At 42.9% G+C, this 20,004-nt stretch overlaps 1 protein-coding gene across 1 annotated transcript in view; it reads left to right on the top strand.

Moving 5' to 3' along the window:
• Nucleotides 1–14,129, top strand: part of LOC112217847 (MAM domain-containing glycosylphosphatidylinositol anchor protein 2-like) — a 345,651-nt gene extending 331,522 nt beyond the window's left edge. The window contains exons 16-18 of the mRNA XM_042300909.1: nucleotides 4,584–4,714; nucleotides 4,834–4,933; nucleotides 13,813–14,129. Of these exons, the coding sequence (XP_042156843.1) occupies nucleotides 4,584–4,714; nucleotides 4,834–4,933; nucleotides 13,813–13,901 (320 nt within the window). The 3' untranslated portion in view covers nucleotides 13,902–14,129. The remainder of the gene's footprint in view (nucleotides 1–4,583; nucleotides 4,715–4,833; nucleotides 4,934–13,812) is intronic.
• Nucleotides 14,130–20,004: the final 5,875 nt, after the last annotated feature.

Raw genomic sequence — 20,004 nt, 5'->3', positions numbered from 1 at the left:
TCTACTACACCTGTTGTATTCGGAACATGTAACTAACACAATTTGATTTGATGTCTGTTTCTTGCTTGCCCTTTTTCTGTATCCTATCCAGTGCAGCTTGCTGCTTCTTGCTATTACAGTAATTACAGGAATATACTTAATTGTTACCCAGAAATGATTTGATCTTGTGATAAAAACATCTTCATTTGGCCTTTTAAAACCTCTTAGGGATAGGCGGGACGCAAATGTCTCAACTGGCCAATTGCCAGGGAAAATGCAGAGCGCCAGATTCAAATAAAATGCTATAAAATTCAAACTTTCATTAAATCACACATGTAAGATACTCAATTAAAGCTACACTCGTTGTGAATCCAGCCGACATGTCAGGTTTTAAAAATGCTTTTCGGCGAAAGCATAAGAAGCTATTATCTGATAGCCTGCACCATCTGCACCAGCAGTGAACAAAGGAGCTAGCATATTTCAACCCTGCAGGCGCTACACAAAACGCTGAAATAAAATATAAAACATGCATTACCTTTGACGAGATTATTTTGTTGGCACTCCAATATGTCCCATAAACATCACAATTGGTCCTTTTGTTCGATTAATTCCATCCATATATATCCAAAATGTAAATTTATAAAGCGCATTTGATCCAGAAAAAAAACAGCTTACAAAAAATGCAACGTCACTACAAAATATTTCAAAAGTTGCCTACAAACTTTGCCAAAATATTTCAAACTACTTTTGTAATAGAACTTTAGGTTTTTTTAAACGTTAATAATCGATCAAATTGTAGACGGGGCAATCAGTATTCAATACAGGAAAGAAAACCAACCAGCGCTGCTTTTCACGGCTTGCGCAACTCACAAAAGTGTCCCCAATTCCCGAGTTGGCCTACTTCTTTATGGCACAAAGGAATAACCTCAACCAAATTCCAAAGACTGGTGACATCCAGTGGAAGCGGTAGGAACTGAAAACAGGTTCCTATGAATTATTCCTTGGCAAAGACAATTCAGGGAACAGAGAGGGGTTTTGCTATACTCACAGACATGATTCAAACAGTTTTAGAAATTTCAGAGTGTTTTCTATCCAAATCTATGAATAATATGCATATCTTATTTTCCTGACATGAGTAGCAGGAAGTTGAAATTGGGCACGCTATTTATCCAAAAGTGAAAATTCTGCCCCTAGCAACTCATGATGTAGGTTAAATTGTGGCGTAGATTATGTCTCAATTGGTTGAAGCATGGAACTAGCAATATTTTATTTTATCCTTATTTTACCATCTAAATTGACTGAGAACACATTCTCATATACAGAATGAGCCATTTGGAGCTGGGAATGATTAGGTGGCCATGATGGTATGAGGGTCAGATTGGGAATTTAGCCAGGACACCTGGGTTAACACCACTACTCTTATGATAAGTGCCATGGGATTTTTCGTGACCACAGAAAGTCAGGGCATCTGTTTAACGTCCCTTCAGAAAGACGGCACCTTACACAGGGCAATGTCTCCAATCACAAAAGGGTTGTGGGTTCGATTCCTTTGTGTGCCTTCATGTGTTAGTTGTAAGTCACAGATAAAAGTATCTGCTAAATGACCATATTTTATAGAATATCAGGCGGTAGAAGCTGCTTTTGTTAAGAGTTGGCCTAAGGCAGGGTATTCCCAAACTAGGGGACGAAACTCCACGCAGGGTCGCCTGATTTGATTTGCGGTTGGTTCATAGAACCCGGGGTTAAGTCAGTGACCTCCAGTAGCCACTAGATGTGGTTGTACTAATCAAAGCAGATTCTGTTTTCTTTCTACAGATGTGGCTCAATCTTTTGAATGGTTTAAGCTACAAAATATTATGACCCCATCACTGAAATATAGGACTCTCAGGAACACGTACAGTTGATGTCGGAAGTTTACATACACCTTAGCCAAATACATGTAAACTCAGTTTTTCACAATTCCTGATATTTAATCCTAGTAAAAATTCCCTGTCTTAGGTAAGTTAGGATCACCACTTTTTTTTTGAAGAACTCTCTCTCTCATTCTCTCTATTTCTCTCTGTCTCTCTTTGACTTAGACAAGGCTTCAGAGTAACAGTCCTGTTGAGCTTGAGGAAAATTCTTGCTGTGGAGAATTACATTTAAAATGTTTGTAATTTAGCAGATGCTCTTATCCAGAGCCACTTACAGTTAGTGAATTCCTATTAAGATAGTTAGATGGGACAACCACATATCACAGTCATAGTAAGTACATTTTTCCTCAATAAAGTAGCTATCAGCAAGGTCAGAGCTAGTAAGGGGGAAAAAGTGTGAGTGTTAGACAGACAGTTGAAGTCAGAAGTTTACATACACATAAGCCAAATACATTTAAACTATGTTTTTCACAATTCCTGACATTTAATCCAAGTAAAAATTAAATGTCTTAGGTCAGTTAGGATCACCACTTTATTTTAAGAATGTGAAATGTCAGAATAATAGTAGAGAGAATGATTTGTTTCTGCTTGTATTTCTTTCATCACATGAAAGACAGTGGGTCAGAAGTTTGCAGACACTCCATTAGTATTTGGTAGCAGTGCCTTTAAATTGTTTAAATTGGGTCAAATGTTTTGGGTAGCCTTCCACAAGCTTCCCACAATAAGTTGGGTGAATTTTGGCCTATTCCTCCTGACAGAGCTGGTGAAATTGAGTCAGGTTTGTAGGCCTCCTTCCTCGCATGTGCTTTTTTCAGTTCTGCCCACACATTTTCTATAGGATTGGAGTCAGGGATTTGTGATGGCCACTCCAATACCTTGACTTTGTTGTCCTGAAGCCATTTTGCCACAACTTTGGAAGTATGCTTAAGGTCATTGTCAATTTGAAAGACCCATTGTGACCAAGCTTTAACTTCCTGACTGATGTCTTGAGATGTTGCTTCAATATATCCACATAATTTTCCTTTCTTATGTTGCCATCTATTTTGTGAAGTGCACCAGTCCCTCCTGCAGCAAAGCACCCCCACAACATGATGCTGCCTACCCCGTGCTTCATGGTTGAGATGGTGTTTTTCAGCTTGCAAGCCTCCCCCTTTTTCCTCCAAACATAACAATGGTCATTATGGCCAAACAGTTCTATTTTTGTTTCATCAGACCAGAGGACATTGCTCCAAAAAGTACGATCTTTGTCCCCATGTGCAGTTGCAAACCGTAGGCTGGCTTTTTTATGGCTGTTTTGGAGCAGTGGCTTCTTCCTTGGTGAGCGGCTTTTAAGGTTATATCGATATAGAACTCGTTTTACTGTGGATATAGATACTTTTCTACCTGTTTCATCCAGCATCTTCACAAGGTCCTTTGCTGTTGTTCTGGGATTTATTTGCACTTTTCGCACCAAAGTATGTTCATCTCTAGGAAACAGAACACGTATCCTTCCTCAGTGGTATGATGGCTGAGTGGTCCCATGGTGTTTAAACTTGCATAATATTGTTTGTTCAGATGAACGTGGTACTTTCAAGTGTTTGGAAATTACTCCCAAGGATGAACCAGACTTGTGGAGGTCTACCATGTTTTTTTCTGAGATCTTGGCTGATTTATTTAGATTTTCCCATGATGTCAAGCAAAGAGGCACTGAGTTTGAAGGTAGGCCTTGAAATACATCCACAGGTACACCTCCAATTGACTCAAATGATGTCATCAGAAGCTTCTAAAGCCATGACATCCTTTTCTGGAATTTTCCAAGATGTTTAAAGGCACAGTCAACTTAGTGTATGTAAACTTCTGACCCACTGGAATTGTGATACAGTGAGTTATTTGTGAAATAATTTGTTAACAATTGTTGGAAAAAATTATTCTGTCATGCACAAAGTAGATGTCCTAACCTATTTGCCAAAACTATAGTTTGTTAACAAGAAATTTGTGGAGTGGTTGAAAAACAAGTTTTTATGCCTCTAACCTAAGTGTATGTGAACTCCCGACTTCAACTGTACGTACGTACTGTTTCCCTCTATTATGCCCACAAGCCATTAGAACCGAGTGGACAAGACCCAGCACTAAATCACATGGGGGGGGATTCAATTATTTTCTACACAGATCATACAACTTCTACAAAGATCATACAACTTTATTGCCTGGTGATCTTCTGAACCCGATAGCTTTCTGATGCATTTCAGTCACTTCAAACCATCTTCAGATTTAAATGCTGTCCAAAGTACTGTCAGACTGATTTCTAATAGACTGTCATAGCCCAAATTAAAAAGTTAACATTGGCTGTTGATTGCATAATTTTCTTTACATGGTGGGGTCACAAAAAAAAGTGATATCAAAATGGGGTCGCAGGCCAAAATAGTTTGGGAACTCCTGGCCTAAGCATTTGTTGAAAAATACATATCCTGATTCATACTGTGATATGGAATCACTCAAAGCCCTTAAGCATATCACTTCCTGAACCTCTCTGACCATGTCAGGCCATATCTAACCGTGTGGTATCTTTCCTCTGCAGGGACCCTGAAAAGCTTGCTGCAATATCACATTATGGAGATTATTATTGGCAACACTTGAGGCGGCTCTGACTGCGTGTCACAGTCTCTGGCTGAGTTTGACCGTGTGTGACCGTGTGGTCTCTCTTATCTGTAGGGACCCTGAACGCGCTCCTGAGACAGAAGGGTCAGGCAGCAACAGAGGGGCCCACCTGGTCACTGAGTGGTAACCAAGGCGACCACTGGAAACAGGCCAAAGTTAGCATCCACCCAACCGCCTCTTTCCAGGTGAGTAAAACCTTGTGTGATTGGATGATTCGGGAGTCAGTCAGGGGAAGAATCCCAACTTAAAGTTTATGTCTATAACAGCTATCACTCTCCATCTCTCTCTTTTTCTCCCACCTCAGGTGGTGCTGGAGGGTATCCGAGGTCCTGGTATTGAGGGGGATATCGCAATTGATGATGTCACCCTGGAGGAGGGGGAGTGTAGAGATCTACCGGCCGTTAGTAAGTACAGAAACACAGTGATCAAGTATTCTGCCACAATGTACTCTCTGTTCTGGGCCAAATATAATTCTAGTTTGCTCTGTTTTTTTGTAAATTCTTTCCAATGTGTGTCACATGGACGATGTATTGGATGGCAAGGGTTGCTACACCTGGGAGGAGATCCTGGCGGGAAAGGATCACCTTCCATGGGAACAGGTGGAGGCAGCTAGGAGAGCAGAGGCAGCCGGAGAGAGGAGCCGGCGATATGAGGGAACACGGCTGGCAAGGAAGCCCGAGAGTCAGCCCCAAAAATGTCTTGGGGGGAGGCTCACAGGGAGTATAGCTACGCCAGGTAGGAGACCTGCGCAAACTCCCTGTGCTTACCGGGGGGTTAGAGAGACTGGGCAGGCACCGTGTTATGCTGTGGTGCGCACGGTGTCTCCAGTGCGGGTGCATAGCCCGGTGCGGTACATTCCAGCTCCGCGTATTGGCCGGGCTAGAGTGAGCATTGAGCCAAGTGCCATGAAGCCGGCTCTACGCATCTGGTCTCCAGTGCATCTCCTTGGGCCGGCTTACATGGCACCAGCCTTGCGCTCGGTGTCTCCGGTTCGCCTGCATAGCCCAGTGCGGGCTATTCCACCTCGCCGCACTGGCAGGGCAACCGGGAGCATTCAACCAGGTAGGGTTGGGCAGGCTCGGCGCTCAAGAGCTCCAGTGCGCCTGCACGGTCCGGTCTATCCAGTACCACCTCCACACCCCAGCCCTCCGGTAGCAGCTCCGCGCACCAGGCTTCCTGTGCGTGTCCTCAGCCCAGTACCACCAGTGCCAGCACCACGCATCAGGCCTACAGTGCGCCTCGCTTGTCCAGCGCTGCCGGATTCTCCCGCCTCTCCAGCGCTGCCGGAGTCTCCCGCCTCTCCAGCGCTCCCAGAGTCTCCCGCCTGTTCGGCGCTACGAGAGCTACTCAGTCCAGCGCTGCCAGAGCCGTCCTCTCCAGCGTTGCCGGAGCTTCCCGTCTGCCCAGCGCCATCTGAGCTTCCCGTCTGCCCAGCGCCATCTGAGCCTCCCGTCTGCCCAGCGCCGCCTGAGCCTCCCGTCTGCCCAGCGCCGCCTGAGCCACCCGTCTGCCCAGCGCCGCCTGAGCTGCCACCCGTCTGCCCAGCGCCGCCTGAGCCACCCGTCTGCCCAGCGCCGCCTGAGCCACCCGTCTGCCCAGCGCCGCCTGAGCCACCCGTCTGCCCAGCACCGCCTGAGCCACCCGTCTGCCCAGCACCGCCAGTCTGCCAGGAGCCGCCAGTGCCGCCAGTCTGCCAGGGGCCGCCAGTGCCGCCAGTCTGCCAGGGGCCGCCAGTGCCGCCAGTCAGCCAGGGGCCGCCAGTGCCGCCAGTCAGCCAGGTGCCGCCAGTCAGCCAGGGGCCGCCAGGGCCGCCAGTCAGCCAGGGGCCGCCAGTGCCGCCAGTCAGCCAGGGGCCGCCAGTGCCGCCAGTCAGCCAGGGGCCGCCAGTGCCACCAGTCAGCCAGGGGCCGCCAGTGCCGCCAGTCAGCCAGGGGCCGCCAGTGCCCCTCAGCCCAGAGCCCCTCAACCCAGAGCCGCCAGAGCCCCTCAACCCAGAGCCGCCAGAGCCCCTCAGCCAAGAACCCCTGCCCCTCAGCCAAGAGCCCCTGCCCCTCTGTCCCGAGCTGCCGCCTCTCTGTCCATTGAGAAGAGTTGCCATGGTGAGGAGGCCACGGTAGCGGACAAGGTGGGGGACAAAGACTACGGTGAAGTGGGGGCCACGTCCAGCACCAGAGCCGCCACCGCGGACGGATGCCCACCCAGACCCTCCCCTATAGGTTCAGGTTTTGCGGCTGGAGTCCGCACCATGGGGGGGTACTGTCACACCCTGACCATAGTTTGCTTTGTATGTTTCTATATTTTGGTTGGTCAGGGTGTGAGCTGAGTGGGCATTCTATGTTACATGTCTAGTTTGTCTAGTTCTATGTATGGCCTGATATGGTTCTCAATCAGAGGCAGGTGTTAGTCATTGTCTCTGATTGGGAACCATATTTAGGTAGCCTGTTTGGTGTTGGGTTTTTGTGGGTGATTGTCCTTGTTCTGTCTCTGTGTTACTTTGCTCCAGTATTAGGCTGTTTCGGTTTTCGTGTTACGTTTATTTGTTTTTGTATTTGATCGTGTTTACTTTGTTTCATTAAACATGGATCGCAATAGCCACGCCGCATTTTGGTCTGACTCTCTTTCACATACAGAAAACTGTGACAATGTGTCAAGTAATTATCTTTTTGTTTTATCATGAATTGGTTGAGTTTAATTGTGTTGCTGTCCTGGGGCTCTGTGGGGTCTGTTTGTTTTTGTGAACAGAGCCCCAGGACCAGCTTTCTCTTCTCCAGGTTCACCTCTCTGTAGGTGATGGCTTTGTTATGGAATGTCTGGGAATCTCTTCCTAGGTGGTTGTAGAATTTAACGGCTCTTTTCAGGATTTTGATCATTAGAGGGTATCGGCCGAATTCTGCTCTGCATACATTATTTGGTCTTTTACGTTGTACACAGAGGACATTTTTTGCGGAATTCTACATACGGAGTCTCAATTCGGTGTTTGTCCCATTTTGTGAATTCTTGGTTGGTGAGTGGACTCCAGACCTCACAACCATAAAGGGCAATGGGATCTATAACTGATTCAATTATTTTTTGCCAGATCCTAATTTAACGTTGAATTTCATTTTCCTTTTGATGGCATAGTAGACCCTTCTTGCCTTGTCTCTCACATCCTTCACCACTTTGTGGAAGTTACCTGTGGCACTGATGTTTAGGCCGAGGTATGTATAGTTTTTTGTATGCTCTAGGGCAACGGTGGCTAGATGGAATTTGTATATCTAGATGCTGCTGTAGGCCCTACTTGGTTGGTGACAGAAGCACCAGATCATCAGCAAACAGTAAACATTTGACTTCAGATTCTAGTATGGTGAGAACGGGTGCTGCAAACTGTTCTCATGCCCTCGCCAATTCATTGATATATACAGTGTGTTGAAGAGGTTAGGGCTTAAGATGCATCCTAGTCTCACCCCCCAGCCCTGTGGAAGGAAATGTGTGTGTTTTTTGACCATTTTAACTACACACTTGTTGTTTGTGTACATGGATTTTGCAACTTTCAATCCATAAATCTCTGTTTACAATGACGCCATGTTCAAAAAATGCTACTCAAATGTCCGGAGAAATGATGATATCTGCCGGAGCTAACGTCAGATAACAAGCAATACACATCATAAACTTTGACTAAATATACATGTTCTACATATAGTTAGAAAGATACACTTCTTCTTAATGCAACCGCTGTGTTACATTTATTTTTAATGTTACAGAATTCGTTCACTAGGCTATAATATGAGACGGCGCTCAGAAATTAGCATTATGTCTCCTCTATCTCGGAGTCCACAGAAACCCATAATTAACACATAAATATTCCCTTATCTTTGATGTTCTTCGATCAGAAGACGTGGAAGGAGTTATACTTACCAAAAACTGCATTTGGTTTTCAAGTCTGTGTCTTTAGGTTATCAAACACGACAAATTCCGGTCGAAATGCAGCCAAAATTCTTGTGGATGCGCATCAAAACTTCAAAATTACATATTGTATGTCGACTAAACTGGTCAAACTAAGTGCAGAATCGAGCTTTAGCATGTTCTAAACATGCAAAACAATCCTTAGCGTGAACAGACAAACCTACATCGTTTGGTGAATCTTGGAACAAAGAGAGCTCCGGACCCGACGCGCGCATGAAAGTACATGTATTTTCGCGTGACCCGGAGGTTTCAGCCCGCCAAAACTCGAGGGAGCGCGCGATTCTCACAATGACAGACCCCACTGAAAGGGGACATCGCGCTGAAGAGATAGGAACTGTTCCCAGATCTGTAGCTGGTTGGGAAGGGTGGGGGGATGACGTCAAAGTTGTCCCAACTTTTCTGTTGCCAAGAGAGAGTTTGGGAGAATGGCTGCCCTGAGAGTTCTGCTTTACATACAGACATAATTTGAACGGTTTTAGAAGCTTTAGAGTGTTTTCTATTCAATAATAATTATTATATGCATATAGTAGCAATTTTTGACAGATTTTTTTTCTGTTTACTATGGGCACGCAATTCCTCCAAAGGGGGCAGTAGTCAGCCCTATCTTTAACAGGTTTTTAATGTTACTACTTAGCTTCGGCTGTTGGAGGTCCTGACGAACCATGTCCAGCTTCCGGAGTGAAAAAGTTGAGGGAAAAAACAAAAATATAAACGTAATTAAAAAGTATAAACCGTAAAGTTGTCAGGTAGCAAAATAGTTTGGCAACAAAACGCACAGCAACACGTAAACAAGTCTCAATTAAGTAGATTGTAGAAATGTAGATTGGCATTGAAACAGAAAGCCCATAAGGTTACCTTTCAGAATAGCTAAAAAGCTAATGAGCATGTCTCAGCTTAGAATGACAGGGGCCATGATCAGTCCTTGGTTCCAAATATTGGAGAATATGCTAGAGCTGAGGATGATGTGAAAGAGTTTAACCTCTCTAGGATGGGGGATGCTCGCGTCCCACTTGGCCACTTGGCCATTCAAATAAATTCATTAAATCACACATGTAAGATACTCAATTAAAGCTACACTCGTTGTGAATCCAGCCAACATGTCAGATTTTAAAAAGGCTTTTTCGGCGAAAGCATGAGAAGCTATTATCTGATGATATCACAATAGTAAACAAAGAGGGTAGCATATTTCAACTCTGCAGGCACTACACAAAACGCAGAAATAAAATATAAAACATGCCTTACCTTTGACGAGCTTCTTTTTTTGGCACTCCAATATGTCCCATAAATATCACAATTGGTCCTTTTGTTCGATTAACCTCTAATGACTCCCCATCCCGCATGAGGGAGCGTAGTCATCGACTGACACTAATTAGCATAATGCAACGGACATAAATATTCCTAGAAAATATTCCTATTCATGAAAATCACAAGTGAAATATATTGAGACACAGCTTAGCCTTTTGTTATTAATCACCCTGTCATCTCAGATTTTCAAAATATGCTACAGCCAAAGCTAGACAAGCATTTGTGTAAGTTTATCAATAGCCTAGCATAGCATTTTGTCCAGCTAGCAGCAGGTAACTTGGTAACGGAAATCAGAAAAGCAATCAAATTAAATCGTTTACCTTTGATAAGCTTCGGATGTTTTCACTCACGAGACTCCCAGTTAGATAGCCAAAAATATTATTTTTGTAGGCGAAATAGCTCCATTTTTTCTTCACGTTTGGCTGAGAAATCGCCCAGAAATTGCAGTCACGAAAATGCTGAAAAATATTCCAAATTAGTTCCATAATATCGACAGAAACATGACAAACGTTGTTTATAATGAATCCTCAAGGTGTTTTTCAAATATCTATTCAATAATATATCCACCGGAACAATTAGTTTTTTAGTAGGACCGATTGGAATGGCTACTAATAATGGCTACCTCTGTATTTTACGCGAGAATCACTCTGGGAGCATCAGGTGACCACTTGCGCAATGTAGCCGCTTACGGGTATTCTTCAACATAAATGCGTAAAACTACGTCACAATGCTGTAGACACCTTGGTGAATACAGAGAAAAAGTAATCTGGTTGATAGCCCATTCACTGCTCTCATAGGGACGCATTGGAACGCAGCGCTTTCAAAACATGAGGCACTTCCGGATTGGATTTTTCTCAGGCTTTCACCTGCAACATCAGTTCTGTTATAGTCACAGACAATATTTTTACAGTTTTGGAAACTTTAGAGTGTTTTCTATCCTAAGCTGTCAATTATGTGCATATTCTAGCATCTTGTCCTGACAAAATATCCTGTTTACTACGGGAACGTTGTTTTTCCAAAATTGAAAATACTGCCCCCTAGTCACAAAGTTTAATTCCGTCCATATATATACAAAATGTCAATTTATTTGACACGTTTGATCCAGAAAAAAACAGCTTCCAAAATGCGCAACGTCACTACAAAGTATTTTAAAAGTTGCCTATAAACTTTCCCAAAATATTTCAAACTACTTTTGTAATACAACTTTAAGTATTTTTAAATGTTAATAATCGATCAAATTGAATACGGGTCTATCTGTTTTCAGTAGAGGACGAGAGGAAACTAACGCTACTTTTCATGTCTTGGCCAACTCTCAACAGTGTTACACAGTTCCTAGATGGCATACTTCTTCATTGCACAAATGAATAACCTCAACCAAATTCCAAAGACCAGTGGAAGTGGTAGGAACTGAAAACAGGTTCCTAAGAAATATAATTTGCCAATGAGAACTCAGTGAACAGACAGAGGCCTAAAGAAAAATTCTGAAAGGTTAGTCCTCGGGGTTTTGCTTGCTACATAAGTTCTGTTATACTCACAGACATATTTCAAACAGTTTTAGAAACTTCAGAGTGTTTCCTATCCAAATCTACTAATAATATGCATATCTTATATTCTTGGCATGAGTAGCAGGAAGTTGAAATTGGGCACGCTATTTATCCCAAAGTTGAAATGCTGCCCCCTATACCTTAAGGAGTTAAGTACGGCCAATTGGAATTTGTGGTCTGTATATTTTATAATTTCATTGAGGATACCATCAACCCCACAGGCCTTTTTGGGTTGGAGGGTTTGTATTTTGTCCTGTAATGTAATTGGAGAATCCAGTGGGTTCTGGTCATCTTTAATCGTTTATTTTAAGATTTGTATTTGATCTTGTATATGTTTTTGTTGATTGTTCTTTGTTATAGAGCCAAAAAGATTGGAGAAGTGATTTATCCATACATCTCCATTTTGGATAGATAACTCTTCGTGTTGTTGTTTGTTTTCAATTTTCCAAGAACTGGTTAGATTCTATGGATTCTTCAATTACATTGAGCTGATTTCTGATGTGCTGTTCCTTCTTTTTCCGTAGTGTATTTCTGTCTTGTTTTAGTGATTCACCATCGTGAAGGCGTAGGTTCAGGTTTTCTGGGTCTCTATGTTTTTGGTTGGATAGGTTTCTCAGTTTCTTTCTTAGGTTTTTTTTTTTTTGCATTCTTTATCAAAACATTTGTCATTGTTGTTCATTTTCTTAGGTTGTCAGCTTGAACTTTTTTTATTTGATAGGGAAGCTGAGAGGTCAAAAATACTGTTTAGGTTTTCTACTGCCAAGTTTACACCTTCACTATTACAGTGAAACCTTTTGTCCGGGTAATTGTCGAGAAGGATTGAATTTGTTGTATCCTAATTGTTTTTTTTGTAGAGTTCCACACTATTTTCCTTCCATCTATACCATTTGTTAATATTATTCAGTTCCTTTGGATTTGATGCCTCATGATTGAGCATAGCACCGTTCAAGTAGAGCGTGAATTTGCTGTGATCTGATAGGGGTGTCAGTGGACTGACTGAACACTCTAAGGGAATCTGGGTTTAGGTCAGTAGTCTACAGTACTACTGTCAAGAGATGAGCTATAGGTGTACCTACCATAGGAGTCTTCTCAAAGCCTACCATTGACTCTTTACATACCCAGCATCCGACAGAGCTGCAGGAGTTGTGGCCCGTTTTTGTTGGTTATGTTGTCGTAGTTGTGTCTAGGGGGGCATATGGGGGAGGGAATGCTGTAGGTTTTTTATGGGGGGGGCCTATATAGGGTGTGGTCAGGGTTTTCTTGGGGTCTTCTTAGCTGGTTGGGGTGTGGCTGGTGATGCTATGGTGTGGGTGCAGGTCCTTCAGGAGGGGGTCTTGCAGAGGTGCTTTTTCTCTCTCTCTCTTGTTCGCTCTCGCTGTCTCAGGAGGGCCAATTCTAACCGGCAGCTATAGTGTCTCTCTAGAAAGAGAGGGGTGGGGTTGCCATAGCAACATGGCAGTAATCACATGAATGATAGCCGTCCCGACCAAACGGAGCGACGGAACGAGCGACAGTCTGTGGGGAGGGGATCACTGTAATTGCAGACAAGGAGGAACAAACAGAGAGAGAGAGCAAAAATAGAAAAGCATGACAGGTAATGGCTTGCAATTGACGAGGCGGCCATATTGACAAGATAGGAGGAGGAGAAGGAGGACAGTGTGGCTCACTGCAGGAGGGAGAGGAAGTCTGATTAAAGTCAGCTTCTAAATGGACACACACTCTCTCTCACACACAAACACACCACACACTCCTGGGAAATAAACTTTGTAGTTTGAATTTGATTTTAAGTGAACAGATTGAAGGACTGTTGATAGATTTTTCTGGGAATTGAATAAAGGGAATCACTTGTGAACAATTGTAACGAACAAATTGTGATATTGCTTTTTTGTCAAATGAATACATTCCTACTTACTTGTTCTCACAATACCTGTGTTACTTAACTGGAAAATCAAAACTGAGAAATGAATTACACAATCAGACTGAGCTGTCGCTATGAATAAGATTTTGAGCATAACTGGTCACTATTTCAACATCTACTTTGTAAAACAAAATATGTCAAACTAAATATTTCCAGTTACAATATCCAGGAGTAATATCTTAATAAAGTAAACTAGTAAACTAAACAACTAGTCAAGTCCAAGCAATCTACTGGCAGTAGTTTCAGACAATGTTTGTCTGCAGTGCATCTGGCTCCATTATCATTCAGATCAGTTTAATCACTTCATTAGTAGTTAAGGAGTTAGTCTCCCAGGTCGAGGACAGACTCTCTCCATGCATTATGGATTTACCATCTCTCACCATGAATATTACATGATCCTGACTGCCACCATGGCAACAGCATGTGTTTTAATGAAAGTTCTTCTAATGTCTCATTTTAACTAAGATACTGGATATTATTACTGGAGATATTTTTGTGAGGAAACAGATTTCAGGGTCATGATGATGCCAAATGTTATTGAACAAATGTTTAACTCTGTCTCCGCCCCCTTTAGATCTCAGATCCGCTGCCCCATCTACATCTGCCCATATATGGCTGCTGAGTGTCACCTTGGCGATGACCTTCCGGTGGGGTCATAGGTGACCCTGCCCTGCGCCATCTGGCGGAGGCAAACGGGCCGAACCAGTCTCGGGCCGGATCTCGGCCCTGGTGTCTGTGTTATTGTACCCTCAGCATCCAATCACCAAAGATTCATGCATTCAGAAGGCGGCGGCGAGGGAATCCAAACACAGACCACCAAGAGGGACGAAAATCTTTAAAACAGACGAAAAAAAGGGAAAAAATACCACATAAAACGTAATAAAATAAGATCCGCAATTTTTTTTAAAGAGACAACTTTTCCAGAAAATTGCTCCCCAAGCGCAGGATTGTGAGCACTTTTACGAGAGCGAAGCAAAGCCAGGTGTTGAGACGCCTGGACTTTAGTGAGAGTGTTCACAAGCGCAGCGGGAAAACTATTTGTAAAGCACAAGAACAATTTTGCCAGTCAGGAAACTTAAATTGAAAGGTAAGTGGGAATTGAGACATTGGGGACTTTTTGAAGAACAAAATGACTTTTCCCCGGCTTAAAAAAAACACATGGAATTGAAGCTTTTCTCTGTCTGTCTTATCTTTTTGGAGTTGCACCTGATACACATCAAGGACAATTTTCACTCTGCCCAGCCACCCTGACCTTCACACCTTGACATGTCTCTCTCTCTCTCGACTTGATGCTGTGTAGTAGAAAACAGAAACTTGGACATTTAGTTATCTATCCCAGCTCTCTCTCCCCTCTTGCCCAGTAGCTGCCTAAGTATTTCACAACACTGTCCTCACCAGTCCAAGTGGCCAACAGAGGGTATGTGAGGCCAAGTAAGCAGGCCCCAGGCAGACTCCAGGCAAACCCCAGGCAGGCTCCAGACTCAGGGTCTGTGGGTTAGATGGAGAGAGAGTTGAAGAGGGGTGTGCCATAGAGGTGGAGAGATGTGGGGTATAGAGGTGGAGAGGGGTGTGCCATAGAGGTGGAGAGGGGTGTGCCATAGAGGTGGAGAGGTGTGGGGTATAGAGGTGGAGAGGGGTGTGCCATAGAGGTGGAGAGGTGTGGGGTATAGAGGTGGAGAGGGGTGGGGCATAGAGGTGGAGAGGGGTGGGGTAGGAGAGAGAGTTGAAGAGATGAGGGTTAGAGGGTGGAGTGGGGTAGGAGAGAGTTGGAGGAAGGGCTTTGGGGTTAGGACAGATGATGTGTATAGGGAGGTGGAGGTCTGTAGCAGTTAGAAAGAGGTGGGTGGAGATGGACAGACAGACTGACAAACAGACAGTTGAAGGCTAGGTGGAGGGCAGAGGGGAAAGGAGTGGAGGGTAGGAGTAGAGGATAGAGAGCAAAAAGGAAGGGTGGAAGACAGATGAGAAGAGAGGTGTCTCTGGTCTCCCCCAGTCGGTCAAACCCTGCAGCTGAGGAACAGAAGCCACTTCCTGCCATGAAACAAAGTGCCTTCAGATCACAAACAACAGAACAGACCGAACTGTTAGCCTGGATGGTAAGACCAAACACACCTATGATAGTGATGGTGATGTTTCCACTGATGGGCTATTTTCTACATGTTTATTTTGCCCCACAAGTGCTGGTGGAAAGCACGCTTCCTCAAAGGGATTCAGTTGAAATTGTGTGTGTGAGTGTGTGTGTGTTTTAGGGCAAGCTGGGGGATAGTCAGGCAGACCGGGGGGCCTAGGTCCCAGGACTATTGCAAGATGTCACAAACCAGGCAGTTGAGGCCGTTTCAATAAAGGAGTTAGTATAAATGGACAGGAGGGGTGAAAGCGATGGACTACTAAGAGAGGAAGGGCTGTGGAGTTTCTCAGAAAGACAGTCAGAGAACACATACTGTATGAGGACAAAGACAGTTGATTGATTGCCTCGCTGTTTCCGAAAGAGTCTCCATCCCAGCCGAACTGACTTTTTAAAAGAAAAGAACAGAACTATTAATGAATATAATGTTGTGTTGTACAGGGAGTTGAAGATGCCGGTAGATGGAATACTGTAAGCCTCGCTGCCCCACACACCTCCACCATTTATATCAAACAATGGGAGAGAAAAATATGAATAATGATCATAATAATGATATTTTATTACTCCAGCGAGAATGTTTCTCTGCTTTTACACAAACTGTGAAGATTACCTGTGGAAGATCTACATGAGACCCTCCATTACCTTAACCAGCTGGTTTTTAAAAAGATATTGTAAAGAAAAAAAGACTAAAAGAATTAGAGAAAAATTCCGTACATTGTTGGTTATGAAGAGAAAACAAAAACGTTTTGAGGACTTGTTGGTCTTGTTTCTTATATTTTTCTGTTGAGAAAATGATCTGACTTTTAACTTCTTTTTATCTTCTTGTTGTCTCCCTTGCATTGCTGAAGTATCAAAAACCGATGATGGAAACATAAGACGTTAAACCTATTTGGTAATTGTATAACTTGTAAATGTGAAGAAGCTCTATTATAAAGGTTTATGATCAATGTTTTATGTTGGAGAACTGGAAGCACAACATATAAGGTCTTAACATATAAAATGCAGTATATATGCACCTATATGTGACCTGCTCACACAAAGTCAGGCTTATAAACCCCGAGAAACATATTACACAATCATCGATAATAAATAACTTGTATTATTTTTACTCGTTACGTTGACATTCATACAGTCTTATCCATCCAAAGACACGAATGCAAATTCTGTGAAAAACTAACAGTCATAGATCATCAAGAATGAAACTTACCAGACAATTGTAGCCAACGAATTTGGCTGTTATTGAGTTGTAATTTGGTTGGTAGTGTGGCTTTTGACGCAGAAAACATTTATGTGATGCAAAGACAAAGTACTAGAAAAATATGCCTGGTTTGGTCCGAGCGGGTCGTGTACACGTGTGAGCATATGCAGTGTACAATAGGTGTGATAAGAAACAGATACATGGAAAAGAAAAACACACCATACATAAAACTAAACAGAGCAGAATGATTGGCAGTCGTTAGAAAGCATTAATAACATCCTCTCATAAGGCGTATGTTATAGTTCCTAGGACATTATCACGTTTACATGTACTGTTTATGCTGTAGAGTCTGTTTGGTTTCACAAAGATGCCCAGATCATATTGAATGTAAATCAAAAATGAGTGTGCCATAATAATTGAGAATTGATTTAGGCTTTGAAGCTTTACCTAAGCCCTTTTTAAAAGACACATTCACACATATTACACTGTTATCTGTGAAATGATCCGTATAATTTTGCCATGCATCATGTTGTTACAAAAACATTTGTCCAAAGGTCAAATTTAGACCTGTTTATTGATTATTTCTGACTTGGACACAGACCTACTACTATACTTGGCAAACTCAACACATACGGTACTTCACTGAAATCACTATTGTCCATCATAACAGAAGGGCTTTGTCACATTGTGCCATTCTTCACCAGGTTTTAATATTATTATCTCCCAATGATATAACATATCACAGGAAGTGGTAACCCTTACTACCCGCATCACTTCCTGTCACGCTCGGTTTATGACATTGGGGTGTATCTCAGTACGCTGAAGTTGCTTCTTCCTCTTGTGTCTTCTCTCCTTCAACTGCTCTGATCTAAAAAACACCCTTGGATAAGTCGAAGCGACATGGTGGATATTTGGGAATTTTACCATGTTGTAATTTCAGTGCAGAATGGTGTAAGAGAAGAGACGAGGAGAGGAGGCCATTTTAGACTACTGAGAGGTACCCTTTTGAATTGCTACATAAGGGTACCGAAGAGATGAAATTCTGTAGGGATGTTTCTGAGAGCTGTGTAACGATTACGTTGCCTATGTTGTACTGTGCCAACACCTTGTAATAATTCTTCTCTGTTCTGTGCTCTATATATAATTAGGCTTCTTTTTCACTGTATTTCTTTGGATTTATCACCCATTTTGTGTGCCATACCTGCAACTAATGCTAAAATAAAGAAAAAAGATATTTTATGTTCGTGTTGTTGAATTAGTCCTGTTCTGGGTATGGGAGATGGGCATGCCTCTTTGTACGCCTTTGTATTTGCTACATATGTAACTTCCTAAATTAGCACAATTTGTGTTGCCATTATACCCTTTACCTCATCTCCTCTTGACAATTCACAGTTTTGTTCTTGACACCATGTCCCAGCGGTTCCTCCAGTGATCACCTGTATTCAACTCAAAGGAATGGAAACGAAAAGCTTTTGTGATCTGTGCACATTGTTAGTTTCACCGAATGTCCCTGCTGTGTTTATGGAGCTGCATATCACTGAGTTGAGTTATAAGCTTGGGGGTAGCGTGGCTGGCTGTTGGGGGTTTAGCCAGACGGCTCTTCCTCCAGCCCTCAGGGACAGGAGAAAGTGAGTGATAATGGCAAAAAGGACAGTTGAAAGATATAGATGGAGGAAAAACAACAAGTCTACTGTCAACTGAGAACTTGGATGAGAGCCAGAGGTTTTTAGGCCACAGTGCCCCAAGGGAATCCTAAGTCCTTCATTAAGTAACTGTTGAAAATACCACACATCCTGAATTTGGTATTCAGTGTATAACCCTCCACCGCAATGTTGTGTTTGCAGAAAAACTAATTAACGTTTAATGCAAGGGGGAAAAAATGTTTCTATAATTGCAGAAATCCCTTTTAGGCATCTCCTGTCAGATAGTTTACACTGATGTGTTTGGGGGTTGAATGCAAAAATAGTGCATTGCTGTTGGGTAGAGAAACTACCCTCATCATGAATACAGTATATGTCCTAATAAAAAAGTCTCTGGTCGTGTCCCCAGAAGGGTCAGATTAACATCATGGTACGTACATAATGTGAAACATAGAAAGTGATGCCATAATAAATTGTAGATACCTAGGCAGACCTAGGTGTCCCCATCACATATGTATTTGCTGTGTCCTCATAAGATATGTATTTGCCGTGTCCTCATAAGGCAGGTTTTGACCGTGTCCTCATAAGATATGTATTTGCCGTGTCCTCATAAGATATGTATTGGCCGTGTCCTCGTAAGATATGTATTGGCCGTGTCCTCGTAAGATATGTATTGGCTGTGTCCTCATAAGATATGTATTGGCCGTGTCCTCATAAGATATGTATTGGCCGTGTCCTCATAAGATATGTATTGGCCGTGTCCCCATAAGATATGCATTGGCCGTGTCCTCATAAGATATGTATTGGCCGTGTCCCCATAAGATATGCATTGGCCGTGTCCTCATAAGATATGTATTAGATATGTATTGGACGTGTCCCCATAAGATATGTATTAGATATGTATTGGCCGTGTCCTCATAAGATATGTATTGGTCGTGTCCCCATAAGATATGTATTAGATATGTATTGGCCGTGTCCTCATAAGATATGTATTGGCCGTGTCCTCATAAGATATGTATTGGCCGTGTCCTCATAAGATATGTATTGGCCGTGTCCCCATAAGATATGTATTAGATATGTATTGGCCGTGTCCTCATAAGATATGTATTGGCCGTGTCCCCATAAGATATGTATTGGCCGTGTCCCCATAAGATATGTATTGGCCGTGTCCTCATAAGATATGCATTGGCCGTGTCCTCATAAGATATGTATTGGCCGTGTCCCCATAAGATATGTATTGGCCGTGTCCTCATAAGATATGTATTGGCCGTGTCCTCATAAGATATGTATTGGCCGTGTCCCCATAAGATATGTATAAGATATGTATTTGCCGTGTCCCCATAAGATATGTATTGTCCGTGTCCCCATAAGATATGTATTGTCCGTGTCCCCATAAGATATGATATGTATTTGCCGTGTCCTCATAAGATATGATATGTATTGTCCGTGTCCCCATAAGATATGTATTGTCCGTGTCCCCATAAGATATGTATTGTCCGTGTCCCCATAAGATATGTATTGTCCGTGTCCCCATAAGATATGATATGTATTTTGTCCTCATAAGATATGATATGTATTGTCCGTGTCCCCATAAGATATGTATTGTCCGTGTCCCCATAAGATATGTATTGTCCGTGTCCCCATAAGATATGTATTGTCCGTGTCCCCATAAGATATGATATGTATTTGCCGTGTCCTCATAAGATATGATATGTATTTGCCGTGTCCTCATAAGATATGTATTTGCCGTGTCCTCATAAGATATGTATTTGCCGTGTCCTCATAAGATATGTATTTGCCGTG

This window comes from Oncorhynchus tshawytscha, linkage group LG18 (assembly GCF_018296145.1).
Source record: "Oncorhynchus tshawytscha isolate Ot180627B linkage group LG18, Otsh_v2.0, whole genome shotgun sequence".
NCBI lineage: Eukaryota > Metazoa > Chordata > Actinopteri > Salmoniformes > Salmonidae > Oncorhynchus > Oncorhynchus tshawytscha.
The sequence above is the reverse complement of the archived record's forward strand: the minus strand, read 5'-3'. Positions and strand labels throughout refer to the sequence as shown.